This window comes from Bombyx mori, chromosome 8, assembly GCF_030269925.1.
Source record: "Bombyx mori chromosome 8, ASM3026992v2".
In the NCBI taxonomy this organism is placed as follows: Eukaryota; Metazoa; Arthropoda; class Insecta; order Lepidoptera; family Bombycidae; genus Bombyx; species Bombyx mori.
The window spans coordinates 224,042-241,706 of NC_085114.1; the positions used below are offsets into that span (position 1 = coordinate 224,042).

The 17,665-nt window shown below is 40.2% G+C and overlaps 1 protein-coding gene across 4 annotated transcripts in view; it reads right to left on the reverse strand.

Annotated features, from left to right (window-relative positions):
- Positions 1-17,665, reverse strand: part of LOC105841511 (uncharacterized) — a 78,140-nt gene that overhangs the window by 9,521 nt on the left and 50,954 nt on the right. For 3 of the 4 annotated variants that reach the window (XR_005244966.2, XM_038012546.2, XM_038012548.2), the window contains exons 26-33: positions 12,507-12,643; positions 9,300-9,415; positions 8,934-9,025; positions 4,037-4,123; positions 3,196-3,308; positions 2,365-2,495; positions 1,824-1,964; positions 995-1,190 (exon numbers count right to left, since the gene is read on the reverse strand). Coding sequence is in view for 3 of the 4 variants with exons in the window: in XM_038012546.2 (XP_037868474.1) it covers positions 995-1,190; positions 1,824-1,964; positions 2,365-2,495; positions 3,196-3,308; positions 4,037-4,123; positions 8,934-9,025; positions 9,300-9,415; positions 12,507-12,643 (1,013 nt within the window). In the remaining variant the exon portion in view is untranslated. The remainder of the gene's footprint in view (positions 1-994; positions 1,191-1,823; positions 1,965-2,364; positions 2,496-3,195; positions 3,309-4,036; positions 4,124-8,933; positions 9,026-9,299; positions 9,416-12,506; positions 12,644-17,665) is intronic. The other variant, XM_038012549.2, reaches the window with a different exon arrangement.

Sequence of the window (17,665 nt, forward strand, 5' to 3'; positions counted from 1 at the left end):
TTTGTTCAGAAAATTAAAACTGCTTGGGAAGACCTCATTACAAACTCATTAAGGGGTGAGACTCTCAACTTAATGTTTGTAGATAATACAAAACTTTGTCGTGTTTTATAGAAACTTAAATTTCCTTTCGTATACTTGGAACCCGTCAAGAACTCGCTACTTCAATAATAAGATACGTAGATAATTTATAATTATCTCTAGTTAAATTAGGGTAGATAGAAGTATCTGACTTAGATGAAGCAAATGGTGATGTGATGTTAGCCACACTATGTTAATGTGAATAAATATAAGTGTTCATCTGCGTCCTCTTAGCTCCTGAACTAGAAAACTAAAACAGACATGACAGTGTCCTGTCCATCAACATGTTATGTTGTCATCGCAGCCTAAAAAATAAGATGCCTGGTACAGTCGTATCGGTGCGATGCATCGGTTTTTGAAACCTGCAGGCAGGTACCAATTTTTCTAGTGAAATACGTACATAATTTACAAATGTTCACGATTGACTGCCACCGACCAACCGAATAAAATACTTACTAATTGTTATCTTAAATTGTGTTAGGGTGAGCGGTACCTCCGTAAGGGTAGATTTTATCGTTTATATGTGTCGGGTGCAACATAACTTAAAACAAGGAAATAAGATATACTGTTATTATTTTCATTTAATCTGAATGATATTTGATTAGTTTCCATTAAAAAATGTGAATATAATCGAATGATGCTGTAGTTTTTTTGTCGTCTATAATATATTATTATACCGGTATCAATACTACTGTAAAGAGACGATCCATTGTGAGACAGAGACACGTTTTCAAGAAAACTCACTATTGTGTGTCCGATCTCGATTGATACATTTAATTACATAATTAAAAATTAAATAGTTGCAGCAAGTATTATGTTTGTCAAATCAATTGCATTCTGAGGATCGCGAGTGATCTGTGGTGAATGGTCAAGTGATACCAACAGTCTAATCAGTGATCTACAAAATGATGCTAACCTCCACGCAACACCGGGCAGGTAAACTCATCGTTACCGCTTCATCTCGGGTCCTTTCAAATTTGGGATCGCAGCCGCAGCCAGTGCCGCAGTGAGCGCGGGCCGACTCTGTCACCACACACCAGGGCTCTCGAGTCCGCGCTGTGAGCTGTAGGGGCCCGCTGCCTGGGTTCCGCACGTCGAAACGCTTCCTACATCTACTCAGCTTTGAAAATTGGATTTCGTAATTGAAATCTGACACCTCACGCCCAAGGAAAAAATTCTTTTTGGAACGAAGTTCCTTATGGGACTATGCGGAGGTGTACCCTAACCGGGAAAAAACGTCCGTAGCGTAAGATTTTTATTAGTAATGCACACAGTGTACGACTTAACTTTGTAATAACGTACAAAGAATAACATATTTTTTTATCATTTATTGACCAGGATCTCAGAGCGTTCGTTTGCGCAATACACTAACTCTTATGCAAACAACCGTGAATGAAGTGTACCACAATAAGTTCGCGCGTTACCGAATGGCCGTGGGTTGTTGTGAAACCTCCAGTTTTATTTTCTTTATACCTCGAATAGAACATAAAATTAATATTTTTATAATAAGGAACTTCGTTCCTACCCGGTGTCCCACGACACCACTATTATTTTATGTTTGTTATTGAAATAGAAGAAAGACGAACAATGAAGCTGGCCTTAGTGTGAGCACACAGTGACACATTGGCCATATCAAGGTCCAGAGACAAAGAGCCAAGTCTCTGCAAATCGCTGAGGATTCTTTTCAAATCTCATTTACACAAGAAAGAAGACGCCGTGACATCTTGTACAAATGTTCTTCTCACCTCAGCACATTCTCTTCAGGCAGGTTCAACGCGCACACGCTCACCACTACCTTGCTGCACGAAACTTCTAAAACTCCTTCACGAGGAGCCTCTTTCAGTCTTACTATTTGCGGTGGTGGATCAGGACGATACCAGCATTCACTTAAACGTACAGAGAGTTTTATAAATTATGAAAAGCTGTTGATCTTTCCGTGGACTGAATTAACTATGTAATTAACGAGTATTTAGTGAAGATATTTTAAGGTGGAGACGAACGAACATAGAAAGACCTGAGAAAAAATTCATTTGATTTTGGGTTCAACTAAATCTAACAAATGGCAGTATTACAATAGAGATGACAACTTTCTAAAAAAATTTAAACGGCTGGCATCAAGTTTCCATGCGACTTTTAAATTCATAGTATACTTTTAACTTGTAAGGCACTTCGATTTTTTTATTGCGTCTCTAATAATTAATTTACATATTTCTAACGAATGTTAGGATAACATCTTTGTTCACTGCAATAGTAATGTGAGTAATTAACATATTATGAGCGTCTCACCCAGATCTACTAAGAGGTATGCAGCGGAACATTACCCTCGCAGCGGGCGCGGGCTCTTGGTGTACAGCTTCTAATTTCACTTGCCATTTAGCCTCAGTTCGCGCAGATATACTCAAAGTATCAGGAGTAATCTACAAAAAATAAATTACTACTACCTCCACACTTCTCCGAAGTTAAATTGGACGAAACAATTACATTGAATACAACTAATGAAGGTATTACTTCTGTGACAAGAACGATGGGTAAACGATCAAAAATGAGACCTCAGAGAGACAGGTTGGTCTTAATGCTCCTTGTCGTGAGGACGCTCCCTGTTGCTTCCGGGAGGTCATCGATAGCAGTTGAAAGTATCCTGACTAGCCTCGTAATCTACTAGAGGATCTAGGCCAAGCTATGCGGTGATTGACACTGAATACTTTAGTTGTTGCAAACACAGATATTTGAAGTGGTCGAGGATAAAACACCTATGTGTGTACTGTGCACTCCGATGCTACCAATTTTTATGATTAAATACGTACTTAATTCATGTTGGCGAATGACTTCCGCGATGAAGCTATACATATATATTGATTAATAAAAATCAAAGCTCGCTCAAAAAATAGTAATTTTTGTAAGTAGTATATAAGTGAGACATCAGACCTATGTATATTGTCATTAGATGTCCGTGGGCTCCGCTGACCGTGCAACGCCCGGCGGGGACTCGTACACCCGTCCGTGTAATTAATGTAAGAGCAAGTCGCTCGGCCCGTTTATTTTCCCTGATCGGTCTCATCCCCCGTATAGACGATCATCTTCAAGTCTTGGGTTCAGTATCACTATTATATTATTTACCTTGAAATTGTAGTTGTCCTGTTTTCCGTGGTCAGGTCCGAGAAAGAGCTCGAACTCAGTAGCCAATCCAGTTGACGATAGACTGCATGTAGAGCTTTCATCGATAGAGTCTCCTTTCAAATATAATTACATTAAAATGACCCACGAACGGTTCACTTCAACCGCGTAGATAATCTGTCTAACACGTGACAAAATTTCACATAATCGATTGAATTCGTATAACAAAACTATTACTGTTTACGCAGCGTTAATAACCGGCTGTGGCTTTGTTTGAAATCAGTGTTCTGTGAAATCGGTGTTCAAATACATATTATACTTTATCGAAATGTGATATTTAAGGCATGACATTTACGGATAAAGTGAATATTTAATCCACCTTCTGTCAGCACTTGTAATGAAAAACTTAGTTTCGTAAAAACCTAAAAATAAGGGCTTATTAACATAATATGTAGCCTTTATACGTACAGTTTACAATATTTAATGATAATCCAAACACTTTGTAGCTATACATAGTTACCGGACAGAGCTGTAGCATAATGTAATGTAACGCTGCGATGCACCGCGAGACATAGGGTCAAAATTTTGGTTTTGGTTTTGCATAATTGGTTTACGCAACGAGTCCTCCACCCTTCAAAGCGGAGCGCACGACGATGCTCCGGCAGGACGACAGTAACGTGCCAACCAACTATTTTTCCTCCCACCAGTTAATGTATTAGCGTTCCCAGTACGCTGGTACACAGACAACATTCTCCGGACGGTGGTGCTATTCTAAGCTAGAATCACGAAACTAAAATTTAATTTCTTGTAATATAAACGACAGTTACTGACGCGAATAACTCACTTTCGAAGACTGCGCACGGGCACGTCGGAGGGAAGCTGTCGAGGAAGCGGAGATACAGCCGGAACGGGAGGTAATCCTGGTGGTGTTCTATCAAATAGCAAACATTCATAATGCATTTCATCTTACAATATGAGTACGTGCAGGCGGTTCAGTATATGACATTGATGTCACTAAATCTGACGAGAAACCATCTGGTAATTTTTTGGGTACATGCACAGGCGAATCTGCAGCTCAGATAAGGATATAAAAACACAACACTAGGACAATACTGCCCCCCCTGAGACACGAAGTCGAATAATCAATGCAATCTTCATCATCATCAGTGCACAGACGTTCAGTGCGGGACATAGGGCTCACTCAAGGTGCGCGGTATTGACCGGCTTAGCCCCGCCCGTGTCCAGCCGGCTTGCCAAGGCCTCTAACAGGACGTTGATCCACCAGTGATGACATACGGTAGTCAGAAAAGGTCGCTTTACCAAATGGGTTTTACCAGAATGCTCAAAGTCATCTAAAGAGAAATGGAGAGAATAATGCCAGAAATGAAAAGATTCGCTGGAGAACTATGATAACCGACAACCAACGGATTGTGAGGTTGAAGTGACAGTAGGCAAGGCGCGTTGTCCGGTGCTTGAAAACCCTAAAAGCACCGAGAGTGAATCCGGTGGATCCGACAAGACATGTTTCCCCTTTGCGTTTACCCGTCGCCTGGGTCGGCTTTTCCAAAAAGTTCTAAAGTGGCACCGCAGGACCATGCATCGGAAAATGTAGCGTGGGTAAGCCTGCCACGAAGTCTCAATGAACTTATGATAATTGCTTTCTTCCAGTCTTCTTTTTAACGTTTGGTCTTAAAAAAACAAACGTTAGAAAATAAATTCTGCCTAATAACAAATCCTCAAACGAAATTGAATGTCAAACCCTCCATAGTAATATGATTGCCACCAACCGAAGTGTAGAAAAGCTTAGGAAAGTATTATTAATGTCAGATTCTTTAGTAAAATGTAAAAATTATGTTTCATAAGATTGTGGCTTTGAAACCAGCTTCAATATTCTAAGAATTTCGTTAAAGCGCAGGTTTGATAAATGAATGTGAAAGTCAAAATCGACATACCCGGCTTACAAAAAAAACTATATAAGCTACAACATAAAAATACTCAAAGTTACAAAGTGTTACAAAGTAAAATGACGGAATCCACACAACAACTGAACTTGTTAAAATACAATTACTAACTAACTAATCATGTTTAGAAAATACACGTCAGGGTATTCGCTTCGAGTGATCTCATTACAGCTTTCATTCCGCAGCCAATTGTTTTAAGTACGGTTTCAAAACAACTTCTACAATGAAAAAATAACAATATATGAAATTCTCAATTCTGTTGATGGTTGTGTGCTTTGTGCTGGGAGCCGTAAAAATACCCTCGGGCTCCCAACATCTTCAGACTGCATCACCTGCAGACGGTCAAAACCCACACACACCCACACACGCGCTAGGCTCGGGAACTTCTTAAGAGTTTCGGCCCCAAGCCAGAAAAAAAAAGTTTTATGAGCTCACATAGGTAACTACTAATATAATATCCTGCCAGTTGCTACCGTAAATTCGTCATGCGTTCAGATTTGATATTTTTTTCCTATTTTATCGCCGGTAGTCTCAAGTCTGCGCGGGTAGGTACCACCGCCCTGCCTATTTCTGCCGTGAAGCAGTAATGCGTTCGGTCTGAAGGGTGGCAGCCGTTGTAACTATATCGAGATCTTAGAACTTATATCTCAAGGTGGGTGGCGCATTTAAGTTGTAGATGTCTATGGGCTCCAGTAACCACTTAACACCAGGTGGGCTGTGAGCTCGTTCACCCATCTAAACAATAAAAAAAAAACAAAAGAATCTACTACCGGATCGGAATCGCGACCCACTAAGAAGATCCGACGAAAAATTCAGTGGGCGGTGTCTATGGGTTAAGTTGCACGTCGAAACCTTCCACGAGTTCGATGAGAACTGTGACTGGTGCTTGAAATGCTTAAAAGCACCGAGAGTACATTGGTGAGAGTAGACATGTGCGCGGTGATGGCGGCTGCGTTGCCCGATCGTCTGGGTTGGGTTTATAGTAAGAGGCGGCCACGATACAAGTGTTCGGGATTCAAATTTCATGTCTTTGGGGTCTTTTTAATACTCGACACCAAGTGAACTATGCTCTGTTCTCCCGATCTAGATTAAAACTTTTCGAGAAGATCATAAAACAAAACAATAAAATAACAACTCATATTTCATCTTAAATATCGATTACTGGGGAAGGAAAAAGGAAAGGCTGTTGTTCAACGAAAGAGATCCAATAAATTTGTACTGTTTATGTGAAACATCGGCTGGCGCGTGTCGGCACGCTAACCCGCTCGTACTTCTTCACGGTGGGGTACGGTAAATGAGATGACGCTCTCTTATGCTGTCAGAAATACATTTCTTGCACCAAGACCTCTGCGACGGCAACTATTCACTACTTCATACACTTCAATACACTATATTATTATGTACAATATAAATACCTATTTATACCCATAATTTATAATGTTTCGTCTTTTCAGATATTGGTTCTATTCTACATCATTCATTTAAATCGCGCATTGTGTAATTCGCATTTCATTGTTCTGTTATAACGTTCCTTTGAAACGGGAAACAAAGATATTTTAATTAAGACACCTCCCCGAATACGATGCGATGTCCGTAATTATAATTATATACATCCAGTAGGAAAATACGCTTCATTGAATTAAATCTAAAATACAATTTAGATGCTCGAAACAAAAATATAATTCGGCAAAGACAAAACAGTCAAGTACCACTCACTCTCTTCTTTGTTTTTCTTTTCTTGTTAGCATAGGACGAGCTTTAGTGCTATGAATAAAAACATTTTGTAAATGGTCATTTTTTTTGAAGTATCAATAGCAAAAGAGACAAGGAAGTACAAAAGTATAATGCGTAACTTATCGTTTCTTCTCGTAGAGCGCGAGCTTCAGTTTCTGCGGGACTACGAAAAGGCGAACGGAGTGGCCCCAGCCACGTGGGGCAGTGCGAGAGCGTCTACTCAGCCGTGTCTCCGTCGCAGCCACATGGTGGCACTCTATCGTCAGTACTTTCATGGCGACATAGTGCAGATACTGGCCGAAAAACTCATGGCTGGTGAGCACCTGTGTCAACCCGAAGGAGAGACATCCTCAGTCACGGTTCACCCAGTCCTTTGTGGACTACTTCATCGATCCGTAGTATGGGTTTTCCTTCACGCTCTCACCGCTTCCTAACCAGGACGCGGCTCCCCGCGTTCGCAGAGGTTGCGTCGTGAAGCGTTATTAGCGGCTAGCACCTTCGCCTCCAGCTTCCAGGGAGCCATCCCGGTGAGAACAGACGCTCTCTCTAAGAATACGGTTTGGTATCCACGGATTACGCTCACTACGATTGCGCGTCAGGGCGTGGCACCATACCGCTGCCCCGTACAGTTTCATGGAGCGCGCCATCCCAGGTACCGCAACCCGGTCACCCCGATCTCGACGGGGACGATTCCGATCACCAGGTGTGCTCTGGGTGGCTGTGCTCTCTTGGCCTTGTGAAACCACAAGACCTGGGATTTTTTGAGCGCAATGTCGAGGCCCAACTTTGGAACTTAACGACGATGAATGATATCTCTGTGCAGGCAAGATGGGCAGATCGTTAGTAATCCCGGATCACATCTAACGTGTCATCCGCGTAATACATAACGCGTAGACCTAAAAACCTACTGTAAAGGTTGCTCAATAGGATCCAGTCGTAGCCCATGTTCCACATGAGAGGGTCAAGGACAGACGCCTGTGGAACACCGGACACCGGACACCGGAAATCGCATCGCGCCGTCGTTCCGGTTCACACGACCGACCCGTCCTCGAGATAGGACCCGATCGGTCGGCGAGCCCAAAAAGTATTTAGGGACCTACGCACTAAACGACTCCCCTTACACTCTCTCGCCCGATGACTGATCTCTGTCCGAGATCAGAATCCGAGCACCGTAGGGGGGTTCCTGTAGTCAGCAAAAATGTTATTAGAATTTGCCTGCGGAATTTGAACACCGGTACAGTCATATAGTTCGACACGAATCCACTAGGTATCTAATTCCAAAGACCAAAACAACTTCAATTTATTTTTTCTAACAAACTTCTGGCTGAGATTTGTACGGCGGACTCTGCAGCACAATATATTTTGCTTTTTTTTTTTTGTATTTAGCAAATTACTATCTGAATATGACTGCCATCTTCAGATATGTTACTGAAGTCTTATTTATATCAGTATAATAAGTTTCGCAAGTTTTATTTGATTCGGAAGAATGGTCGTCTTGGAATTTACTTATCATTGCCTAAATCTGTAAAAATAAATCCTTATATATGAATAGCTTACAAGTACGGAATATTTTGAGCTAGGACAGAGGTAAGCCAAGCTCGCTTGAAGTCTTACCCAGCCTCTTCTAATTGTAACGTCTCATTAGCAAAGAGACACAAAGTAACTCACGCCCTGCGACGGATACGGTTGATAGATAGTAGAGTGGATGAACACTCTTTAAGTTGACGTTCTAATTGTTACTGTTCGAAATTTATATACGAGTATATGCAAACTTATTTTAAAATGTCGTTAGCGCGATTCAAGCATTTGTCAAATATCTTTTGTTCTATGACAGCGACAGTTCTATGAACGTTATACAAGTGAATGGCACTTACTAAAGTTTCTACTACACCTCTCAATGGTTTTTTTTTAAAAGTAATTACACGAAGTAACTGTTGTCAAAAGTGCAGTCCAGCACAGCCGAAGTTCCAGAGAAATTTCAGAGAATACTCATGTAAGCCTTGTTCTATGTCTACAGCCAGACATAACGGACGGATGAGCACTAACCATGTTCAGTGAGGACAAAAGCTTGAACCGAGAGACCGCATCGAGATGTGTTCTTCACGAGGAGAGATCGCTCAGAGTCGGCCTGTGTCATCCTAGAGGAAAAACCAACATACGTCATTCTGGAATCCCCACTTGACTATACGTCAGGGATTCACATTCAGTAGCCCCTGTGATTGTGTACTGTGTAGTGTGTGCCAGAAATAAACGGGACATAAACAAGTTCACCCAGACCCTGAACTGAATGAATTATTTTGTGGAAACTTATGTATTTGGTTCTACCTTCAATAAAACCAGAATCATTCAAAAAATCTCAATAAATTACGGTACATATTTTAATAAATTATTAAGTAAAAAAACACCTCTTACCACAAGATTGGTGGAGAATCCTCACAATTTGAATAATTTGGCTTCAAGGCGAATTGCAAAGGAGGACCCACTACTTCGATGAAAATGTCAAAAATTAATGGATCCAAGTTTTCAATCTAAGATAAAAGGAAACCAAGTTTTATAAATACCATATGTATACTGACTTTGAATTCATTGCTACAGCAGCTTCAGTTGCTAAGCCTTTAATAGAGTAGTCAATTAGGTTCCAATGAAATATATTAGAGAGGAGAATATATTATATGTATTATTCGTAGATGTCCTATATAATTGTGGGTAATCAAAATTCATAGAAATTCTCTTAAAGATGATGAGCACGCAGAGCAAGGCTCTGTTCAGTCATTCATGTGGCAAGAGGACGTGCGTTTATCAGGCACATATTGATAGCTGTTTAGACTTTCCGAGACCGTAATAAAGAAGAGTATACAATCATCAATATTTTCAGCAAAATAAAACCGAAGTAAGCAAATTGACGGAACCAATAATCCCACATATAGTTTGTAATGTAAGGCAATACTCCACAATATACTTGGACGTTTTTTTTACGAGATTACTTTATTGTGAATTCTTATAAGATATTCAACAAGAAACACAGAGCATCAATGTTGCAGTACTTTAATTATTATTTAAGTATTATGTCATGCTGTGGATTCTATGGTTTCACATAGTATGACCACCGTCTGCAACTTATACTGTCTTTATTATTACTGTTTGTATTATACTCGTAGTGCGTTATATTGGTTTGTGCTGATACTGCTATATATGTATATTGGCACATCGTAAATCTATGTCGTAATTTGATAGGCCGTCTGACTAATAACTTTAAGTGAGAAAAAGAACAAGGTTAGAAAACAGAGTGTTACTTCTGCGAGTGATTGATGAAGGTGTAGTAGACCGATAACTGCACAAACAATTTTAGGACTTACGTTAGTATATAGGTGTAGTATATACGTAAAGGTAGGTATGTTTTTTCAAAATCGTGAAAGTACGTCAGGGGAAATTATGTACACGGATGTTCTCAAATAATCTAACCAGTGGAATGGTCGTAGTTTTCGTTTGAATCAGTTGCTCATGATCTTTTAGACTAATCTAATTTAGAATTAGATTGAGCTGCTATAAAATTTACACTGTGTCAAACAAAACCGAGGGGTAATTGAGGAAATAAGCAGACAGAGAACAGATCCGCTCCATTTCGCGACGTCCCACTATGTTTTTATTGTGGATGTGTTTACGTTTATTTAAGCACTTTCGCTAAAAGGATATAATTATTTTCAGCTATTTGAATACAAATCTAATAATATAAAAATGAATTGCTGTTCGTTAGTCTCGCTAAAACTCGAGAGCAGCTGGACCAATTTGGCTCATTTTGGTCTTAAATTATTTGTGGAAGTCCAGAGAAGGTTTAAAAGGTAGATAAATATGAAAATGCTCGGAATTAAATAAAAATAACAATTTTGTTTTTCCTTTGATGTCCCCCCCCTCCGTCGGACGGATTCTTTTTGTTTGTTTTAAGTTTATTTTACACAAAAGTTTAGGTCTTTTATTTATCGGTTGAGGCACTACAAAATCTGCCGGGTCAACTAGTGTTTCATAAAAACAGCTCTTGAACAATTATTGGAGAAGATCCCGAAAATTCTTCTTTTACAATCGCACCGCCCGCCGCTGCAGCACAAGCCATCCATACTCCCTAGAACTGCTACGTTTTTTTTATATTTTTATAGGGGCTATCCTAGATTCACTGAACTAGTAGGTGAGCTCACGGGGTCAAATCTGACGTCGTTGCTAACACTAACCCTAGCAAGGGCAGTGCTTTGCAGTGTCTACCACTGGATCGGAAGCGCGACTCACTGAGAAGATCCGGTGAGAAACTCAGCAGGCTGTGTCTATGGGTTAATTTCCTCGCCGAGCCCTTCGTCGCAAGTGACGGGTTCGACGAGAACGATGACCGGTACTTGCGGTATCTAAAAGCACCGTTAGTGCATCGGGGGGATCCAAAATGACGTGTACTGCTGCGTTAATTACCAGTGCCGGTACCAGTCGGCGTTGGAATAAGCTTCCCTATGGTGTTTACTGAGCTCTACCTGTTCTTCTTCAAACTATATAGATTTGGGGCGACGACTGTGTGCGCCCTTAGTATTTATTACGAGAGAGCTTAACGTTAATTTGTATAAATATTGGGTGAAATTAAATTAAATTAAAAATATAAATTCAATACATAATATGAACTTAATATTAAATAAATTTAATGGTTTGAAAAAATATTTGACGTTCCAACTTGTTAATCTGTCACTCGTCAATTTATATGGGTCTTGCGCAAAATTGAATGCCCCGGGTCCGCTGAGGAATCATTTCAAACCTCGTTTATGTCTGAAATATCGTCTCAGGGAACATTCAGACGACTCGGCGTTATGATTTTTTTAGTTAACTGGATTAGAGTTACTAATGGTTTCAATCGCTTCTGCGAATTGGTGTCTTTATCTTATCCAGTTTCAGAGTCAATTATGCGGTTCTAAAGTTATCCAATTTTGTTGAGTTTGACTTTAGGCATTCTAGATCTAACAAAAATCAAGTCTCAATACACCTCAAAACTTTTGCTCTCCTGAAGACGTTCGTTAAGAAATCAACAGCTACAAGTTGTACACTCATAGATTTACATATTGTGCCAATTTTATCGCATCAAGTTATCGGTTATAATATCAAAGAAAGTCTCAACGACTAACGAGCGCGACTTTGAATTTGTTTGTAGGTTAAGGGGAAGATGTAAAGTTTATCAGTTAAATTGTATTCGACTATCTATGCGATGAGGATGAATGATGATGTGTCGACAGACTGAAATGAAGATATTGTTCTCTGACTTTAGCTGCTGACATCCCCCGGTAACCGTCCTCGCTGAACCCGTCGCTTACTACGAAGTGCTCGGCGAGTAAAATAACCCATAAACACAGCCCACTGAGTTTCTCGCCGGATCTTCTCAGCGGTTTCCGGTCCAGAGGTAGATTCTGCAAAGCACTGCTCTTGCTAGGGCCAGTGTTAGCAATACCTCTAGTTTGAGCCCCAAGAGCTCACTTACACGCTAGAGTATCGCTAATATAGCCTCTCAAGACTAAGGTGTTAAAAAGCTGACATCATAGATGTAGAAACGTCATGAGTAGCGATGACCACCTGACAAATATTTGCAATTAAAAATACCTGTATTAGTATCTGATCCCGATACAAGCCCCAGCAGTCGGCGTACACACTGACGTCGACGCACACCGCGTCCCCCGCGGGCGTCTGTGAGCAGAGCACCCCCACACCGCACTCTCGGACACCGCTCGACCAGACATCTGTAAACGACTACACTACTTCAAAACATATTTTATGTGGGACATATGTACCTACATACTAATCTATACTAATATATAAATCTACAGTGGTTTTTACGGATGTTCCGTTATATCTACTGGACCATGCATCCGATTCACTTGCAACTTGGTATCCATGTAGAAAATACATATACTAAATCATCATCATCATCATTATCCTGCCCTTTTCCCAGTCACCTGGGGTCGGCGCAACATGTTTTCTCCTTCCATACTCTTCTATCATATACCATTTCTTCGCTCACTCCCTTCTTACCCATATCGTCTTTCACACAATCTATCCATTTCTTCTTAGGTCTACCTCTTCCTCTATATCCTTCCACATTCATAGTTAACACTCTCTTACCAACCTCATTTTCATTTCGTCTCATCACATGTCCATACTATCCTAAACGCGCACTCCTCAGCTTCTCTGTCACAGGTGCCACTTTCAGACTTCCTCTAACATATTCATTCCGTATTCTATCCATTCTCGTTACTCCACACATCCATCGCAACATTCGCATCTCTGCTGCATGCAATCGCCTTTCATCCGCCACTTTTGTTGTCCAACAAGCTGATCCATACAAGACGGCAGGCCTTATTAAAATCTTATATATCTTCCCTTTTAGTGGAAGAGGAATGTGTGAGTCACACATGGTGCCCGTGACCTGCCGCCATTTCATCCATCCTACGTCAATTCTGTGCCTCACAGTACGATCCAGTTCACCGTCGCTTTGGATAACAGACCCTAGGTATCGGAAGTCTTGACATACTGGCAAAGGTGTTCCGTCGAAGGAAATGGGTGTAAAATTTTAGAGACCGCCAAAATCACAGAACAGATGTTCGGTTTTCGATCTGCTGATTTTTAGGCCAACACCCTCCAACTTGCATCGCCATTTCTCCAGTATGTTTTGGACCTCGAGCCCGTTTTCTCCGACGTGCACTATGTCATCGGCAAACAGCATACACCAAGAGGGCTATTCCTGTATCTCCGATGTCAAGGCATCCATCACAAGCAAGAAGAGATAGGGACTTAGTGCAGACCCTTGGTGTAAGCCCACTGCCACATTGAACTCGTCGGAATTCCCCGCGGCCGTTCGTACATACGTCCTGGCTCGACTGTACATGGCACAGATTAACCGTTAACAGATTAACAGATACTTACCAGGTATACCTTTCTCATTCAATGCCCACCACAAAACTGCTCTAGGTACATATACTAAATGGATAGGCTAATTTTTATAACTGGACCAAGGTGGTCACGACCCTCAGTAATGAGGAAATGACAAAGAGGAGGAGGAGGAATATTTATATGAGTATTGGACTCCCTACACCAATTGTGGGGGCGTTAATGATGAGAATCTTTGTGAGGATGAGAAATAATAATGTTAATTTTAAATGCCCAGCGAAGCGGATGGGTACAGCTAGTTGATACATACGACCAAAGATCTGAAAATTTATTACTTAGTTCTAAGAGTCGTTTTTTGTCAATTATCTCATAATTTTTGTGTCGTTCGAATCTTTTTTTATTCCTTTTTTTTTTGTTTCTACGTTTGTCTCGCTTTTAATCACTAAGATGCATATATTATGTACAGGCGAAAACTCACGGTCCATCCGATTGAGCAGTTTCCAAGCTCCGTAAACTGTACGATGTCGATGTGAATGCCGCCGCCCATTTAGAGCAGAAAGATCACATAAAGGTCACTATTGGCCAGGAATAAGGACCTTCCTACCCTTCGAATTATATTGCATCGATACGTGTAATATTAGACAGGATCGCGCTCAGCAGTACTGGCTACTACAAAAGTTGTATTAGATTATAAGCTTCAAGTTACGCAAATATTTATTAAAAGCCTGCAAACTCTCGCATCACACCACCAAACATGAGTATGATCAATTTACTCTAAACGATTTTACGCACCGAAAATTCTAGAGAAAAGACACAGAGACAAAGAGTATTTTTCCACGAAACGGATTGATTCAGCAATAAATAAATTCATACGTTCGACGTTCGAGCTCACAGAGCGCCGCCGCGCCGGTTCCGAGACACTGACGGCGCTGTGATATTAACAAAAGTACAAATGCGTGAATATATTCTTCTCAGGTTAGACGTGTACGTGTAGCTTGTAGCTTTCAATGTAATGGAGTCGATATGTGACACGAACTACGACACGAGGAACACAACATAGCTATGTGCGAAATTCTACTTCTATATTGTCTAGCCATTTTGACTGCAACAAGATCACTCCGGAGAATGAACGGCAGCGTTGTCAGAGTATTACACCAGTGTAATGCGTTGCCAACCGGCTTTCAGTGGTGGTTAGGCAGACTGTAGACGCGGGTAGGATGTAGTTTAATTGAGAGTTAGACCACATGACTCAAGGTGGGTGATATTCATGTTGTGATTTCTATCGGCTCCAGTACCACACCCAATGGGTCATATACTCGTTCATCAATTTACGCAATAAATAAAAGAAAACGCGAATGAGGGCAACCTTGGGCCACGAGATCGAGGATTTAACAGTAGTCCTCGCATGTTACCCTTCAAACTGGAACGCACGGCAGCTTTACCATACAAATTAAATGTGCTCTCATGTCTATGTTCTAATGTTACAGCTTAATACCAAGTGGACAGTGAACCTGTTTACATGTGTACAGCAATTACAAAATAAATAATTAGTTATTCGTCGAATGGTTTAATAAAACTTAGAGGCTTAATTTGAATGAGTTCTGCGGTATGACGTTCTGTAATCGCATAACTAATAATAAACAAACCCGCCGCTTGTATCATCTGAGTCATCTATTATCAAAGCCGGCAATCTGACTTTTGAACAATATTGGTAAATCACAAAAACGAATTATTGACTTTGTATTCCATTGGCAGTCACAAAACTCTTCGGAACGACATCTTAGATAAATAACAGGTTAACTATTAACCTTTATTGAATGCAGGTTTTGAACCGTATTCTTTGAAGGAGACGATTATATTCAAATCAATCTGTATTGACATATCAATAACATTTTTTTGTCCAAATGCACAGATTGCCACCTTTGATAATAGACGACTCATCTCTTGAAATGCTATAAGCGCGTCCAGCTCGGTGTTGACTAGGTCCCCTGTCTATCGTCAGTGGCCGTGAGATATGACGACATGGTTGCTGTACGTGACGAGTACATTGCGCGCTGCTATTTACTCTAGCACATTAGTTACTGCACTCGCGGTGAGGAACGGTTCCTAATGCCCTAAGCTATAAGCTACCGTCCTTGTGCTCAAGAAGAGAGCGATTCCTTCTAGCTCCGTGAATAGTCCCTTCCAAAGTCCATCATCATTATTCTCCGCTGTTAAAGTAAACTCATCAATTGTAATTTGTTTGTTCAGTCACTCGGTCACGGACGAACAACGATCAACATAAAAGCAACCATCGACCGTTCTATCTAAAGTCGTGGCGCGTAACTCATCTGGACAATCATTTATCAAAACGTAACGAGTGCAATCGTTTCACTGTGAAATGGAGGGCGTACAGTTGAATTCCAAAAGATAAGATAATACAGTTAAAGGAGGTCAGTCCGCCCCGGGTGCTCGGGCCTCCCTCCGTCCGGAAGTCGGCAGCAATCACAGTGAGTTATGTATTATAATTTCTACACACTGAGATGTTTTGCTGGGTAGTCCAACGATCCCAATGTTTTTGTTCCAAACTCGTTTAATTCGCAAGATTGCTCTGAAAACATCTTAAGCGCGCTTTAGTTAATACACAACATTTGCTTTCCCTCAAAATTACGATGCTATAAATTATATGACATACTCGTATAGTAAGACGGGATGTTGCATTACGCAACTTATTCATTAAAACGCTAAATTGTGAAACTACTAAAATTAATATAATATTACGATAATTTTTAAGCTATTGCATGGCTTTTATCGCGGGTTTTGAGCGAGGCGACCGAATCAAGAAATTCCGTAATGAAAATAACACCTAACACCCCCACTCCGCCTACCATGTAGCTCGCGTTCAACACATTCACACGTTGCGCTTGTGTAGTGTTTGTGAATAAGCGCGCGGCGTGACGTCAACTGCAAGCACATCAGGAAAAGTCTGCCCATCTCTCTCTCGCGCGGTCTAGCTTATGAGCGTGAAGGGGACAGTTAATGTTTTGCTTTTGTTAATGTTTATAAAGGGGAATGCCCACTCTCCATAGTGTGCTAGGCCCAAGGTGGACATCAAATATTACTATAAAAATGGACTGATTCAAATACTTAAATGTATTAGATATCTAAAAAATATATTGAAATTGACGCCACTATTATAAAAAATATAATAAAAAAAAAACTCGTTTTGAGGTTAATTTTCTATATAAATACCTCAAGAACTTTTCTTTTTTTTAATGTTTAAGATGTTCCTAATGTATTTTTATCCAATTATAGTTATTAGGGTATAAAAAACACACATACTTCTTTAAATATCTATATTTTCTTCATCTTCATACACAATTAGTAAATCATCTAAAAATAGCACAGGAGAGCATATACACGGTTTTAAATCTCGGTCAGGTTAAAACCATAATTCACACAATGTTTTTCAGTCGTAGTATGTAACGTTATTGATAAAAGCAAAATATATCGAAGAAAAATCAAAACACATCCATTTTGAACGCAAGCACAAGCAGCAAGCGAAGTGTCAGTCAGTCAGATTAAAATCAGTGTTGTCAGTATAAAGAAAAATAATTACATGAAATTCATATATCGATCATTTTTTTAAATTACCGATATTTGATTTATTTCTTAATCTTTTTTTTACGAGTACACATCTAATTTTATTTTTTATGTTTTTGTTTTAGTTATACATATTTAAATAACAATACAAGTTAAGTTTTTTTTTTATTGCTTAGATGGGTGGACGATCTCACAGCCATCCTGGTGTTAAGTGGTTACTGGAGCCCACAAACATCTACAACGTAAATGCGCCACCCACCTTGAGATATAAGTTCTAAGGTCTCAAGTATAGT